This window comes from Gracilinanus agilis, chromosome 1 (assembly GCF_016433145.1).
Source record: "Gracilinanus agilis isolate LMUSP501 chromosome 1, AgileGrace, whole genome shotgun sequence".
Lineage (NCBI taxonomy): Eukaryota > Metazoa > Chordata > Mammalia > Didelphimorphia > Didelphidae > Gracilinanus > Gracilinanus agilis.
In genome coordinates, this window is record NC_058130.1 from 5,761,516 (window position 1) to 5,778,505 (window position 16,990).

The following is a 16,990-nucleotide window of genomic DNA, read 5'->3' on the forward strand; positions in this document are numbered from 1 at the left end:
TTGTCTCCTCTATTAGGACGGGAGCCTCCTGATGGCAGGGAGGGTGCTTCTGTACCTTTAAAACTTTGCCTGGGGTCTGGCACGGATAGTAAGCACTTAGTAAACTCCTGTTGACTGACTGTGTTCACGGGGACTCTCTTCCCAATTATCACTTGGAAACATTCCGAGTTATTGTTGCTTCCTCCGTGCATCCCCTGTCTTACAGTCTCAGTCACTGGACTCCTGTTAATGAAATCACTTTGTTTTTGTTGGGGTTCGAGAGAGTCTCACCCACGATGTCGTTTATCTTCGGGTCCTCCCCATCGTGGGTTTCTTCCAGGCCAGGCAGCCAGTGTTATTGGTGGTTAACCCAGACACTTATGTCAGAGAGCTCAGGAAGTATTTTAAGTGTGTCTGGAAAGATCCTCTGGTTGTCTACTGCGGGAAGGAACTTTCAAACCAGTGGCTTGAGATAATGAGCTGCTTTATCCTTCTTTGGCAAATGAAGGTTCTTGCTTGTTAGGGAAGGCTGGGCTTGCTTGGGTTCATCTTAGACGCAATCGGAATTCTCCTCCAAGAGCTAAACCAAGGGGGCGTCTTGGTCTGGGGATGATTTTGTTTGAATTTCTGCTTTTGGGGTTTCCCTCATTCTTTCCAGTGATTTTAATTTCAGATCAAAGATGGGGAATTGCCTTAGAACAGAGCTCACAAATGGGGCAGAATTCTCTGTCTCTCGACTGGGGATCTTGGACTAGACACGAAACCACAGAACTTCCCCAAGCTTGATTTGAACCACTTGCTCTGCCCCCGCGCCTCTGCATTCTGCTCTTTTATACGGATTGTGGAGATGCTGTGTCCTCCCCGTAGAACAGAAGCTCTGGGAAGGCAGGGCCTGTTTGCTTTTTGGTTCTGAAGCCCTGATACCCAGCAGGGGCCTGGCACTGTGGGCACTTAACAAGTGTCAGGCTTTTGACAACTCTGGGCAAGGGGATTTTTTCAACCTTGCCCCCTTTATACAGGGCACTTGGGCCTGAAATAAGAGAGAGACCAAGGGCTGGGGCCCGTCTAATCCTTGATCCCTTCTAGAGGGGCCACAGAAATGGGCTAAAATAGGAGCTTGTGATCCCTTTAGCAGTTGGGTCTCCTGATGCTTTCTGTCCATTGTGCCCTCTGAGCTTCCTAAAAGCTCTATGAGGACGAGGGGGTGAGGACGCCCATGCCCCGTTGCCCTGGGGCCAATTGTTCTGCCTCTGGCTCTCAGTTTCCCATGTGTAAAGTGGAGATACCGCTCTCTGGCTCTTGTGACATGAAATCACACATCTATCTGCACAGTCTTGTGAAGCATCGAGAGAGATGCCGTTAGAGGGGATACAGAAGGAGAAGGAGGTCTCCTACTATGTCCTGCACACTGGCTCTCTACCATATTTGCTAGAACACATAATACATATGTTATGTCTGTATAGACATATACATACAACTTACATACATGTCTTGTATGTGTAGTTATATGTGTATATATACCTGCACACAGATGCACATCCATTTCAGCCTAGGACTATGAACCAAGTGCATCTTGTGTCTAAAAGCCTGGCTGTATCCCCGTGGAATGGCTTTCTGGGGGCTGATTTCCTGAAGTGCCCTGAAGGGAACAGCCATCTCTCATTACTCTGCAACCTGGATAACGTGTACGAGTGGCAAGCGATGGAGATTCACCAAGCGTGAATTCTCGAGAGTTTTGGCTCCATCCAGTCCCGTCTGTGTGTGTCGCCTCAGGCACTGGAAGCCAAAAAAGGTGCCCCCCTGCCCTCGGAGAGCTTCCTTTTTCACTGAGTTGAAAAGAACCGAGCTGTCTCTTTGTCCTCAGTTGCATGTCACAAATAGTGTCGGCAATCTTCCTGCCGGCCACGTGTTGCTGGAAGGAGTCCATCCGAGTCAGTGGTGTCACTAGAGCCTCGTCTACTTCAGTTTCTCAGAGTTTTCCCTGCCTTGTCAGCCATCCTCAGTCCTCATATCTCCTCGGAGTCACTCAGCAAACCCTGGACTTAAGAGGTCAGAGAGGAGCGCGCGGCTCTTCCCTGGTCCAGCCTCCGTGCAGGATTGGCTCGGAAAGGCAGGGGAGTGTCCGTGGATGCTGTTTCCTGTGTTGGGCCACCATCGCAGGATTGCCGGAAGGTCTTGACATCAATGTTTTCTTGACTCTCCCTCAGTAATCCTGCATGCTGTGTTGCTCTCTTCTAGCCCCCCACGCAGGTGTCAGTCCTGCGGAGTATTACCACCATCAGATGGCCCTGTTGGCGGGCCAGCGCAGCCCGTACGCGGACATCATTCCTTCTGCAGCGGCGACCGGAGCTGGGGCCATCCACATGGAATACCTTCACGCCATGGACAGTAAGTCCTGCGATTTGGGGGAGGGCACGAGAGGGCTGAGCGGATGCTGTTTTGTTTGCTTACATTGACTCACGTGTTAATATTTCATGTTGAACTTTCCCTCCTGGAAATCCCTGCCTTGTCATCACTGACTCGGTGCTTAACACAAAAGCCAGCAGCCTGGGGAGTCGCGTGGAGGAAGCACTCAGAGTCAAAAGGGCAGAGGGAGGGACATGAACAGTCACGAGGCCTGGGTTCAGGGTGAGGCTCTTTTGTATCTGGGGGGTGCTTGAGTCCTTGAAGAAGCTCTCTGTCCCCTGCGGACCTCACCTGTTTCATCTAATAATGGAGATAATCCTGGCGGGGCTTCTCTCTTTCCCTGGTTGTTGAAAGGCTCAAAGGCAAATGGCTCAGTAGTTGTAGAGCCGGATGCAGGAGGTGGCTGGTTTTATTCCTCGATCCCTCTGTCCCCAGCACCATCCCTTGCCTGGATTTCCCATTACAGAAGCTGCCTAATGGGTCTAATAGATGACTCCACTCCTCTCCTTCAAAGCCTCCTTCCCAGCGCTGCCACAATGATGCTCCTTTCCCGTCAAACTGGTCGGGTTAAGCCTTGGCACAAACTTCATCAGGGGTTCCTTATAGCCTGTCCCCTTGTCCATGCACCCTAGAATCTTTTATTGCTCGGAGTTCAATTTGGGTTTTTGCCAGCAAGAATCATAACCTCTCAGGGGGCAGCTGGGTAGCTCAGTGGATGGAGAGTCAGGCCTAGAGACGGGAGGTCCTGGGTTCAAACCCAGCCTCAGACGCTTCCCAGCTGGGTGACCCTGGGCAAGTCACTTGACCCCCATTGCCCACCCTTACCACTCTTCCAGCTAGAAGCCAATACACAGAAGTTAAGGGTTAAAAAAAAAAACAATCACAACATCTCAGAGCTAGAAGGTCCCCAGAGATCACCTCTACCAACTCTTGTATGAGAGAGAATCACCTCTACAGAAGACCCAACAAGCAGTCATTCAGCCCCTGCTTAAAGCTCACCACCCGCTGCTGGGCAGCCCATTTCACTTCCGTGCCATCTTCATCATTAGGAAGATTTTCCTGACGTTAAGTCTGCACCTTCTCCGTATTGCTCCCAGGCCTACTTTCTGAGACCCTCTTCCCAGCGAGAGCCCATCACATGCTCAGAGACATTTCCCATCCCCCCACCCAAGGCTTCTCTATTCCAGGCTAAATAAACAAATCCAGTCCTTCCAGCGCATTCTCATGGGACACAATCTCCAGCCACTTAATCCTGCTTTTCTGCTCCTTGGGGAGGTTCTTTCTAAAACCCGGCACCCAGAATTCAACACGGCACTCTGAAGAAGGCCAGAAGAATCCAATTCAATCCAAAGAGGATTTGCAAAGGGCCTACCAAGTTCAAGTCACTGTGGGGCACTAGGGCCACAAGGATAAAAATGAACCCCAAACCCCAAAAGATCTCTCCCTCCCTTCGAGTCAGACTGCAGTGTGGCCCAGTGACAGAAGCCCCTGCCTTGGAATCAGAGACCCTGGGCTTAAATTCTCCCTTTGCTACTTCAAATCTGTGTTGACCCTCAGCAAGTTAATGAAATTCCCTGGGCCTTAGTTTCTTCATCTGTAAGATGAAGGGGTTGGATTTGGACTCTAAGGTCCATTCCTGCTTTCGATGCCTGGTCCTACATGCAATTCTATCGTGGATTAGCTGTGCGACCCTGGACAAGTCACTTCATCTCTCTCTGCCTCATTTTCCTTAATTGTAAAGCAGTGATAATAACAGCACCTGCCTCATGGGATTGTTGTGAGGATCGAACGAGATCATTTTTTGTAAAGCATTTTGCAGACCTTTAACCTGAGGTAAATACTAACCACTGCTGCTAGGAATGGGGATTCCTACCATTGGAGAGATCACAGCTGGCAGGAACCACGGAGACTCAATTCCTTGTTTTCCAGATTAGGAAACTTGCCTGAGGTCACACAGACAGGAGCCCAGAGGTGGGATGTGCACCAAGGGACACTGATTCCCTGTGCGTCCATGGCTCTTTCTGGAAACAGGCAAAATCAGTCCATCCGTAAACCGGCATCCCATAGAGCAGTGATGGCAAACCTTTTAGAGGGGTGGGTGATGTGAGAAGTGTCCTCAGGCACATGCGGAGATGGGGAGGGGAGCAGCCCGGCCCTGCGTCCCTCTGGCTTTCTAGCAATGAACTCTGGTGAACTCTGTGCTGGGGCGATGGTGTGTGCCCACAGAGAGGGCTCTGAGTGCCTCCTCCGGCACATGTGCCATAGGTTCACCACCATGACCATAGTGCTTCCTACTCTGGGCTGGAAATTAGGAATGCAAAGATTCAAAGCAAAATAATCCCTAATCTGGAGGAGCGCACCTTCTAGCGATGGCATGCATTTATTAAACACCTACTGGGAGTTGGCCAGGCACTGTGCTAAGTTCTTTATAAATCTCATTTGATGTCCCAGCTCCCCTGAGGGGAAGAGGCTATTAATATCTCCATTTTACAGTTGAGGAAACTGAGGCAGACAGCATTGAAGTGTCCTGTGTCTCGCCCAGGGTGACATAGCCAGTAAATGCGTGAGGTGGCATTTGAGCTCAGATCTTCCTGACTCCAGTCCCAGTGTTCATTCCACATAGGCACCTCTAAATCTAAATAGAACAGACGAAAGCTAGTTAAGATTAGCTCATGCTATCACTTGCATATTATAATAACTGACCCATTTAGCTCACTGGAAGGTAAATAAAGCCCTGGACATACACTACCTCTTTCACGCTCTATACCACTTCTGTGCAATAGTCACAAAAATCATTATTATTATCCCCATTTGATTGATGAGAAAACTGATACCCAGGAGGGATAAGCCTAGTGAATTGTCCAACATGACACAACCTATACATTATAAGGATAGGATTTGAACTCAGGTCTTCCTTTCCACAAGGCCAGTACTTTCTTTAGGCTGAGACTCTTAGAACCTTTATATCTGTGGCAGTTGAATTGGGTTTGGAATCAGACTTTTGCCTGGAGCCCATTGGGGCGACTTTGCTCATTGGGGTGAGGGGCAAGTTTAGAAATTCAGCCTTTGACCATGATCTAGACCAGTGATTCCCAAAGTGGGCACCACCGCCCCCTGGTGGGTGCTGCAGTGATCCAGGGGAGCAGTGATGGCCACAGATGCATTGATTTTTCCTATTAATTGCTATTAAAATTTTTTAAAAATTAATTCCCAGGAGGGCTAAGTACTATTTTTTCTGGAAAGGGGCAGGAGGCCAAAAAAGTTTGGGAACCACCGATCTAGACAAAAGCCTGTTGAGCTGCAAGGACACGGCAGCCTGGTACACACTTCCTTACCCTCTGCTCTGAGCTCCAAGCTCCCTTCCTGGACAGACTCAGGATGCTACGCCTTTCCCCAGGCACATGCTCCCCACATCCTCTTGTTTTCCCCCAAACCAATTTGTTGTTCCTTGCTGTTGGGAGGACTGTTCGTGTGTGTGTGTGTGTGTGTGTGTGTGTGTGTGTGTGTGTGTCTTACATTTCAGATAAATCATAAACACATTTCAATTAGAGATTGTCTCAGCTTTGAAAGAAAAAAATAGTGCCGTGTTATTATGCAAATTAGTTATTTTAAAACAGTAAATAGAGAATTCAAATAAGAGGGGCTGCTGGGAGGTCAGCCGCCATTACCTTCCGCATTTGATGAGAATGTGTTCAGTCAGACTAAAGCTTCTTTGATCAAAATAAAGGCTGAAGTCACCCTTTTACTTTGTAAAAAATAATTAAAAGTCCCCTAACTTGCTGGAGTCGTTGGCAAAATTGATTGTCATTAAGTAGGCATCTCAATGTCCCATCATTCATCATAGAGAAATAAGCCCCGCTAGTCTTTGTCAGAATTTTAGATTACACCAGAGAAACAAAACAATTAGCACGAAGCCAAAATGAAGACGTCTCTTTGGGGACAATAATGGTGGCCCCGTGCTCATTTCAGAAAGACTCTGATGGCTGCCAAACCCTGGCTGTTCCCCACAGCTGCTCGATGGGGTGCGCCATTTATAATGCTGCCATACCTTCTGAGCAAAGATCTCAAAGCATTCCCGAGGCCTTGTCTTCCACCTCCCCAACATGGGAAGGGGCTCAGAGGGCAGCCTCTCTCTGCCATCTTTAAAACTGCCCACTGAGTTTCGAGTTAGTCCAAACCAGATCATCTGTGCCTTGTTTTCTAGCTCCCCGAGTTAGTAGAAATAAAGAAGCAACTGAGTCACCAATCGCCATGTATTTTCAGATAGAGGCAAAGTGCTTTCGAAACCAAAAATCCACATTTGTTCTTCGATTTGAACAAAAAGGCCTTCTTCTCATGGGGCCACGTAGTCACTAGAAGACCAACACTGGAGGAGAAGAAGGGAGAGCCTACCTGGGCAGCCCATTTCTTGTGAAATAGTTCTAATTACTGTCCTCCTTACATCAAGCCATCAAGCTCAGATTTCATTCTTCTCAACTTGGACCCATTGCTCCTGCCCTCTAGGATCAAGCTGAAGTCTATAAGTCAATCAGTAAGCATTATTAAATGATTTTTGTGTTCTAGGCAATGAGCTAGCTAAACCCTGGAGATAGACTGTAAAGAAAGGCAGAGCCACAGCCCTTGCCATCCCATCAGGGAGCTCACATTCCCATTGGGGAAACAACATGGGGGCAAGTAGACACAAAATCCAGAGAGGGGAGACGGACGGTCATCTCAGAGAGGAGGGATTAGCAGCCCTGGAGCTGGGAATCTCTTGAGATCTTTTTCATCTCCAGACTGCACATACTCAGATTCTTACCAGAGAATGGACCTGAGGACCTTCGCCATCTGGGTTTTCCTCCAGAAACTCCCCTGTGTCCTTCTCTTTTAGTCTCCTTTGCCTGAATTCCAAGTTCTACTTGGGGTGGAGTGATCCAGGCTGTGGTAGAATCCACACTCAGCATGGCCAGAGTTTCTCCAGCCCTGGCCTCAACATGCTCCTGTCCATAGCTCAGATCTGGCTGGTGGTGCCTTGGTGGTAACCTTCCCACCAGGCAGAGGTTAAAGGGGATCAGCAGGTCAGAAACTTCCAACATTGGGGCCATTTAGCTTCTGGGCTTGCTGGTTCAGCTTTACCCCCAATCACTTCAGGATCGAGGATCTCTGGTGAGAACCATGGGAGGGGGAGAGGGAAGAAGAGGGGGTTCTCTGCCCTGAGCAAACCCCACTTTGGGTCTCCCTTTGCTGCCCCTCTCCTTCCTGAAGGTGGAATGTAGCTTCAGTAGATGTCTTCAAGGTGAAAGGATGTGATGGGGCAATCATAGGAGGGTAACAGACAGCTGAGAGGTGCGTGTGTGTGTGTGTGTGTGTGTGTGTGTGTGTGTGTGTGTGGAGCCCTGTCTCTATGACTACCGCACAGTGTGTACCTAGCTGCCTCAGGTCTATTTTGGACTCTGTGGGGAGAGGTGTCTTCTCAGGTCCTGAGTCAGTCGCTGTCCAGCGTCCTGATGGTGGCTTCCATCGCCCCAGGGGTCACTTCTCCATGGCCAAGGGCTGGCTCTGGCATCATCTGACCCAGGATCTTAGATTCAGAGGTCCACCAAGGCCAAAGCCCCCATTTTACACAGGGAGAACAGAGGGCCAGAATGGGGGAAGGTGACAAGGTGGCAAAGATGAGACTTCAAGCCAGGCCTTCGTCCCGGGGCCCTCCGTCCAAGCAGGACTCCTTCCTGCTGCTTGTGAGCACCCAACCCGTATACAAGAAGCTAGTGTAGATGGCATCCGGGCTTTTAGGGAGCTGGAGCCCAGCATGGGTGCCTGTGCAATGTCAGGGGAGAGGGGAATTGCAAGAGCCGAATCAGCCTTGGAGGCCATCCAGTCCCATCCCTTCATGGAGAATGACAGGAATGAGGGTGATGAGGATGATGATAGCATTTGTAGAGTACTTTGCATATCTTAACTCATTTGAACCTTACAATAATTCTGTGAGGTAGGAATTGCTTTTATTGCCATTTTAGAGATAAGGAAACTGAGGCAAATAGATTTTAAGTGACTTGCCAGAGGCATAGAGTTAATGAGTAGATGAGAGAAGATTTGAACACAAGTCTTCCATCTCATTCAAAGTCCACCACTATTTCTGCTGTACCCCAGCTGCCTTTTACAAAGGAAGAAACTAAGCATAAGAGTAAAGTAATGTGGGGGCAGTGAAGAGTAAAAATATGTATATGGTGCAGCTAGATGGTAGAGCAGAGAGCTCTAGGCCTGGCCTCAGGAATTTCTGAGTTCAAATCTAGCTTCAGACCCTTCCTAGCTGGGTGACCCTGAGCAAGTCACTTCACCCTTTTTGCCTCAGTTTCCTCATCTGTAAAATGAGCCAAAGAAGGCATTGGTGAATCCCTCCAGCCTCTTGGCCAAAAAGAGTCCCAAACGGTATCATTAAAAACAAGAGAAGGCCTCCCAGGGGTATCACGAGGATCAAATGAGATAACAAGAGTCAAGCTCTTAGCCCAGTGCCTGGCACATGGAGCTCTAGAAATGTTTATTCCCTTCGGTTCCCTGCCCTTATTACACTATGATGCTGGCAATTGCCATTAGGCTTAGAGCAGAATATTACTCTTCACAGAGGAACAAAGGCAAGGATTAGAGCTCAGATCTTTACACCTGAAGACAGCCAGGACTTGAATTAGCTGTAGAGACCTAGAAAAGGGGCAGCTGGGTAGCTCAGTGGATTGAGAGTCAGGCCTAGAGACCGGAGGTCCCAAGTTCAAATGCAGCCTCAGACACGTCCCAGCTGTGTGACCCTGGGCAAGTCACTTGACCCCCATGGCCCACCCTTACCACTCTTCTGCCTTGGAGCCAATACACAGTACTGACTCCAAGATGGAAGATGAGGGTTTAAAAAAAAAAAAGAGACCTAGAAAAACAGGCGAAGTGAATTCTGATTGTCCACACTGGAAATGACAGACTCGCTCAGCCATGGGAGTTTCCTTGTCTTGTTCCACGCATTTTGACGTATTTTAAAAAATCATTTTGAAGGAACGCGATTTCCCACATGAAGATTCCCCTCTGAGAAATGACCGCCTGGGGATTCCTGAGGCGATCGAGTGTCCAGCTAGCCACAGCGACCCGGCTAAGGAGAGCCGGGGGTCCCAGTGGCCCAGGCAACGATGTGATCACTGCAGGATAACTCGGCGGCTTCCATTGAAGCCAGATTTCCACAAATGCAGGGCTATGTACACACACTGTCAGCTGATAAATCACCATGCCGGGAAAGAAAAGTCTTCCAGTTCCACTTAAGGCCAGTCATGTTCGCTTTGCCTCTTATCGGGTGAAATGGTCATCGGGCATTTTCATTAAGTTTTCCCTCCATGCTTCAGTAATGAAAATGTTCCGTTGGAGATGACACTATTAAGGCAGCCGGGCACACCCGCCTTTAAAACCGGGAATCTCGGGAACTGGCGTTTTGAATGGAGCCAGAGGGGCCGTGGGGAGGGCAACATGGCGGCCTGGAATCTTCTAACCCCGCCATTAAAAGAGTCTTGATCCTGCCCACCCCCTTGCATCCGAGCCCCTCGGCCGGTCACCGCAGGAGCGCCTGACCATTAGCCCTGAATGCTCTCCTGTGGGCCATCTTCCTCCCCATTAGTCTAAAAGGCAGCGCCGAGCCCCAGTTATGGAGCCAAATGGCCACCATGCTGCTGTCTGTTGGCTTCCCTTTTCATCACCTGCCTTGGGAACTGGGTGGTTAAACGCAAGTCTGATGCTCCAAGGCGTCCGGTGACTCCTGCAGTCACCTGAGGCTGGTTTTCCTTTTTGGAAAACAACCAGTGCCTCATTGAGAGCTTGATTCTCCTTGCAGGTATCACCTGGATCAGGTAAGATCAATGGGGACGTCGGGCAGACGAGCGTGGCTCGTGTATGGGAAGCTCGTGTTTTCTTTCAGCTCCTCTCTGGGAAACGGTGGGGGCTTCAGTCTGTTGGGACTCTCTTCTGAGCCTCTGCCTTGTTGCTTGTGGCGAATTAATGATGTGAATGTCTAAGGAGCCGTCAGATCCATAAATCACCCGGAATGGGCGGGATAACACATAAAAGTCTTTCCCTTTTGTTTAGCAATTCATCACTTTGTTTGCACATTAATAAACAGCGCTCCCCTGAGGTAAGCCAGTGGAAGATAAATATTTCTCCCTAATTTCCTCAATTGTAGCTAGTAGATCACGGATTGGAAGAGCCGAGCTTGTCAAGGCCAGCCGCCGCTGCTGCTGCTGGTGTGTGTGTGTGTGTGTGTGTGTGTGTGTGTGTGTGTGCGTGTACACACGCGTGTGCTCGCGTGCCTGGACTGGGCTGCCTTACTCTCCCAGTACAAGGCCAGGAGTAATAGAGAACCAGGTATTGGGCACAATCAGAGGTAATGGGGCCCGGTTTTGTCTACGTAACAGGCACCAGATTTCCCAGCCCCAGACTGTCGGCCAGACCAAGCCGGAAGCGGACGCTGTCCATCTCCCCGCTGTCGGACCACAGCTTTGACCTTCAGACCATGATAAGGACGTCGCCCAACTCCCTGGTCACCATCCTGAACAATTCCCGCAGCAGCTCGTCGGCCAGCGGCTCCTACGGTCACCTGTCGGCGAGTGCCATAAGGTACGTGTGCTGCTTCTCTCTGCTGTTCTGCTTTCGGCTCCCAGAAGCCCGTCCGGGAGGTGAAATCTGCAGGAGGTCCTGAGAGCCCCGGTGCGTCCCCAAACCAACCCCCAACAGCCCCAAAGGCATTCTGGGAGTGCACAGGGGACAGACTGGGCTTTTCTCAGTGTAATAACATTCTGCTCCAAATAGTGGATGTTGACCATAATGAGAAGTGGTCGGCACCCAATAGTATCCAATGTCCAAACCCATTGCTCCTCCCCAAGAAACCTCCGGCGGCCCGGGCTGCCGTGACCATCTTCCTGAAGAGAGGTGGCGGCTAAAGACGGAAGGGGATGGGGGCCTTTTCATTAGGAGAAGGCCTGAGGCGAGTGAGAGCGGCTTCTCCGCACAGTGGGATGGTGGCGTCCCAACCATCATCCAGGCCCCCGGGCCCTCTGGGTTCTTGGAAATGACCGCGATGACAGGAGAACTTGTTTCTAGATGGCTGAGGAAACAGGTTTCCTTCGTGGAATGGCAAGGGTTGGGGGGGAGGAGAAGATTGGAATTGTGGTGCAGTAGATGGGGGTCTTCAGGTGCTCCTTAGTTGCATGACTTTCAGGACTTTTACCCTCTGTTTTTCCACCTATAAAATGGGCTTTGTTATGCAGGGGGTGGGGAGAGGACTGGATGAGATCCTCCGTGGGAGAGAGAGGGCCAAAGGGCTGCGTTCTTTCATCTTGCTTCTCTTCTCCATGTGGGCAGGCCCTCTTCTGGTGCAAATGATCGCCTACCGTGGCTTCCTGACCAGACAGTTCTTATCCTTGTCTACCCACTTGTTTTTTTTTTTTTTTTTTAATTTTTTTTTTTTTAATTTTAAACCCTTAACTTCTGTGTATTGACTTATAGGTGGAAGAGTAGTAAGGGTAGGCAATGGGAGTCAAGTGACTTGCCCAGGGTCACACAGCTGGGAAGTGTCTGAGGACAGATTTGAACCTAGGACCTCCTGTCTCTAGGCCTGGCTCTCAATCCACTGAGCTACCCAGCTGCCCCTACCCACTTGTTTTTAAAGAAGTAAAACTCCTACTTTGTGTCTTTGAAAATATTGAATTGAATTGTTTTGCCTCTACTTGAAATTTCATGAAGGAGAAGAAGTCCCTGGTGTGGAAATGACCTTCACCAAAACAGATCGCCGACTCTTCTGTAACATCCATAATGTATAGTTTTAGGGACTCTCCTTCCCTAAGAGATCGCCAAGGCTAGCAGCGCTAACCCAGCCTGAGTCTTGAGGCCAGTGAAGAATCATTCCTTGCCTCCAGCCACATTCCTTGCCTCAGCCTCATCTCATTGGCCCAGTTCTTGTCTCAGAAACTTGTCTTCCTGTCCTGGGCGCCTCAATAAGTGGGGGCGGGGCCACTCTCCATCCCCTCTCTACTTCCTGCCTTTGCCCCCGCTCTTCCGACATGGCCCAAACCCAAAGTCTGACCCAAGAGCTATTTTGTATTTAGAAAGCCATAAAGCGAGAGAGAGAGACAGAGACAGAGACAGAGACAGAGACAGAGAAATATCTGACGGAGGGTATAGAGAGGGTGCATTGAGGAATGAAAGTCGGGACCCAGAGTCGGGATGCCAATAGAACCAACCCCACTCGTGGCAAAAGGCCGCGGCCACCTTTAGTACCCATACGGGCTGGGGCTCCAGAAAATGGCTCCCTGAGGCTCTGACATTTTGGACTGACTCTACCTGTTGTCTAGATCTTCAGGGAGCCCGGCCAGCTCCCGAGTCTTTATTATGGGGTGCCATGCCACCTCAGGTGTTCTTAGATTGGCACCAAGAACACCAGGCAGCCGTACGGAGCTTCTGCAGACATCTCATGCCTCGGCTTGAGAGCGTAACATCTCTGAGGGAGTGTTGGGGCTGAGCACAGGAAGAATGTCCCATTGTATAGAAAGTTCTGTTGTCGTTTTTTTAAAGTGAGCCAGGCCAGCCTTTCTGCCCGAGACCTCCAGGGTCACGCAGCTCAGGCCCCTCCACGTACAGACGGAGACACCGAGGCCCAGAGAGAGTTGAAGAGACTCCCCCGAGTTGGGGCAGGCGACAAGTAACGGAGCTGAATTTCAAACAGGGTCAGCTCCCGAGTGCAGGGCTCTTTGTCCCGCTGAGGATACGGCCCAAACAGTGAATCGTGGCCGCCCGTGCTTCCTCGTGCTTTGCTCCCTTCCCTTTCTCCGTCTGGTGATTTCACTCCAGCCTCCAAGCCTTGTGAATGGAGGACTTTTCTCAGGTGGCTGATCTCACTGGTTGTTCCCAGAGACCCTTGTTGGTAGCTGGTGGCCCCCTGGCCTCCCCGGGAGCACGAGGCTCTGGCCGTTCAAAGAACCGACCCATCCCCGTGACACCGGAGAGGTGCTTGGAGCAGAGGAGCCCCGGCTGATGGGCCCAGCTCACTCTTCGGGTGTTGGAAGGCTTTCGAGGGCCAGATGGATGAGACTCGCTCTTCTTGCCCCCAGTGGTGGTGCTGCGGGGAGCAGAGCTAGCTCACAGGCTCACCTGAACAAAACCTTCTTGAGTTTCCCCAGAGTGGCTGAGGCTTCCTTGGGAAGCAGTGACTTCCCCAGGCCTGGAGGCGAGTGTAGCTCAGGTATGAGCTGGACTAGACCCCTCCAGAGGCCCCTCCTGCTCGAGGATGTCCTGGGCCATTCTCTCTTCTTCCCTCTACCAATGCAGGCCCTCCTCTCAACTGCAGCATGAGCTCTAAGGCTCCAGGGCTGCCAGGCATCCTGAGAAATTAAGGAGCTTGGGGGAAGCTAGGAGGCCCAGTGGACTGAGAGCCAGGCTTGGAACCAGGAGGTTCTGGCCTCAGACGTTCTCTAGCTGGGTGACCCTGGGCAAGTCCCTTAACCCCCGTTGCCTAGCCCTTACCACCCTTCTGCCTTGAAACCAACACCCAGTGCTGCTTTTAAGGTGGAAGGTGAGGGTTTAAAGAAAGAGTTAAGGGGCTGGTGCAGAGTCACACGATCAAAGGTATCATAGATGGGCCCTGAGCCCAGGTCTCTGTGGCCCTGAGGCCGGTTCTCTGTACACTCTGTTGAGTCAAGTTAATAAGCATTTATTAAGTGTTTACTCCATGCCAGGTGCTGGAAATGTGATCTGAAGCAGGAAAAAAGGCAGCCTCTGCCTTCGAGGAGTTTACATTCCAGGGTAGGAAGGCAGCACATAAAGGAAAGCTGGGGAGGAGGGCAGGGAGGGGGTCACACACACACCGGGGCCATGGAGGGGAGACAAATCCTGGAAAGTCAAGAGTAGAGCTTGGAAAGGAATGAAAACATGCCTCCTCTGGGTCTTTTCCTTAAGCAAAACTCGCAGGAGGACTCGGCCAATGAGAAGGAGCCGTGGGAGCCGAGTGGGCTTGGGAGACATCCAGGGGTGGAGGCCATGTCGGGGAGAGGAGGTTTCCGTGGTCAGGGAGGGAAAGTCTAGAGACTCCTAGTGTAATCCCGGAGGGCAACAAAGACCTGGCTAGCCTGAGCCCTCTCCTTCCAATGGACGTTCTGAGAGGAGTCACCGTTGGTCGCCATCCATTCAGCAACCCAACAGATGTTCAGAAAGGAACGTCACTGTCACCGATTCTCCTCTTCCATCCCTACGAGATAGCGCCAGATGATATTGCAATATAACTCCCACAGCAAGGAGGTGCTCAGGGTGAAGGAGGGCCGGAATGGGGAGGGGCTGAAGAAGGGAAGCCTTGAAGGCCGAGACCCTCAGGAGAGAAGGAAGCTCGAGAAATACACCAAGACAGACTCGGGGTTGACTTTAGCGATTGCTCCGAGTTTGTCTGAAGCTTCGATTTCATCTGGTGTTAGCTGGGCATGGGACATCCGTGCTATTTAGGTGTGTACAGATAGGTCTTATCGTTGCTTATCAGATAGCAGCTCAGGCTAGACACATCTGGGCTCTGTGTGTGTGTGTGTGTGTGTGTGTGTGTAACTTTGTATATAATTCTCTGAAAGAACTGAAACAAGGTCTCTACACAGATAGAATGTATCAGAGCTTCAGAACTGGACTCTGGACACCCTGAGTCCTAATCTGCCCTCAATGCCTTATTAACTGGGTTAGACCCTGCCCAAGTCCCTGAGCCTCAGTTTCCTCATCTGTAAAATGAGGATCATATGGCATCTTTTTCTTAGCATTGTTGTGAGGCCCCCGAAAGAGACCCTTCTCCTTTCAACCTGAGTGATCCATGGAGACGCTGCGCCCCTTCCTCGCCACTTCTGGCCAGCGTCTCAGGATCCTCCAGCTCTTCTTGGCCACCCCACCCCTCCTTTCACCTCCCCAGATTAAGCCTCATCTAGCCTCGGTGGTACAAGTTGGAGCAAGCTCTCCCTCTGAGCCAGCACTGACAAGCTCAGCCTGGTAACTGGAGCCCCAGCTACGTTTGGCTGTTCCAGGCATCATCTCATACCGTCCCTGGCAAGAAGAATGCTGGCATCCGGCCGGAGCTGGTGCTTGGTGGGATGGTGCCTGGGGCAGCAGAGAAGCCAGCTTGCATTTTCCCAGCTGCATCGGCTCTCAGGTGCTGACAAGAGGGGAAGTGGGGTTTAGAGCAGGGAAGCCAAAGCAAATAGCAATTGGGGCACGGAGAGAGCAGAGAGGAGAGATGCTGCCCGGGCCAGGCTCGCCAGTGTCCTCACACGTCTCTGAATTCTCATCCCCAAGTCAGCGTCTCATGCAGAGCCTTGCTTTGGGTTTCTCTAATGGAAGCCCTGAAAAAGGCTCAAAGTTTTCAGGTGGATTTATTTTGAAATCATGCTCCAGGAAGTGTGGTATAATGGACAGAAAGTGCCTTAAAGTTAGAAAGATCAAAGTTCAAATCCTGCCTCAGACACAATACAGGCTATGTATTCCTGGGCAAGTCATGGAGGCTTAAGGCTATGGAGGTCCCTGAAGTCAGAGATACCAAACTAGAATCATAGATAGGGCAGCTAGGTGGTTCAGTGGATTGAGAGCAAGGTCCAGAAACAGGGGGTCCTGGGTTCAAATCCAGTCTTTCAAATTAGACCTCCTGGCTGTGTGACCCTGGGCAAGTCACTTAATCCTCATTGCCTAGCCCATACCATTCTTCTGCCTTGGAGCTAATACACAGTACTAGTTCTAAGATGGAAGGTGAGGGTTTATTATTTTTTTTAATCATAGTTTGGAGATGGGCTCATTTCACAGGGTCACAGTCGGGAGAGACTTCTGAGATCACAGGATGTCATCATCACATCAACAACAAGGTTTCCCAAGGCCAGATGTTGCTGTATTTGATCCTTCCCATAGCCCAGTGAAGCAGGAACGCTTATTAGTGTTTCTATCATACAGATGAGAACACTGAGGCAGCAGGAGATGAAAAGGCTTTCTCCAGATCATGTAACCAGGAGGTAGCTGAGACAAGATTCAGATTCGGGTCTCTCTGATTTCACATCCAGGGCTCTATCCAATGAACCGCATAGCTGCCTCCTAGAACCCAAGCTGCACATTTTACAAAAGAGGCATAAAGAGGCAGAACACTAATATTAATAATAATAATGATAATGATAATAATAATAATAATAATGAGTGGTACTTAGACAATACTTCAAGATTTTCAAAGCACTTTACACACAATCCTCACAACTCAGTCAAGTAGAACTGGCTATTATACCTATCCTACATATTGGGAAACTGAGGCAGAAGAGGTTAAGGGACCTGCTTGCAATTAGGCGGCCAGGAAAGACCTCAGATCTTCTTGACTTCCAGGCTAGAGCTCTACCCATTGAGCCATCCAGCTGCCAACATAAACCTAACATGCCTTACCCAAGTTCACCCAGGGAGTGACTGATGGAGATAGGATTCTATCTCTGGCCCCCTTCCTCCCAAACTCATTGGTCTTTCCACAGTTCTAAACATGACCTTGATTTTTGTATTGTTCATCTCTGGGTGATGTAGGCTGCTCTTCCCTCCTGGGTTTCACTAGAGATTTCCTCCATAG

General features: G+C 50.2%; 1 protein-coding gene across 1 annotated transcript in view; it reads left to right on the forward strand.

The window, feature by feature from the left end:
- Nucleotides 1-16,990, forward strand: part of GLI3 (GLI family zinc finger 3) — a 90,169-nt gene that overhangs the window by 4,854 nt on the left and 68,325 nt on the right. Inside the window, exons 2-3 of the mRNA XM_044677680.1 lie at nt 2,218-2,367; nt 10,800-11,001. Coding sequence (XP_044533615.1) covers nt 2,218-2,367; nt 10,800-11,001 — 352 coding nt within the window. The remainder of the gene's footprint in view (nt 1-2,217; nt 2,368-10,799; nt 11,002-16,990) is intronic.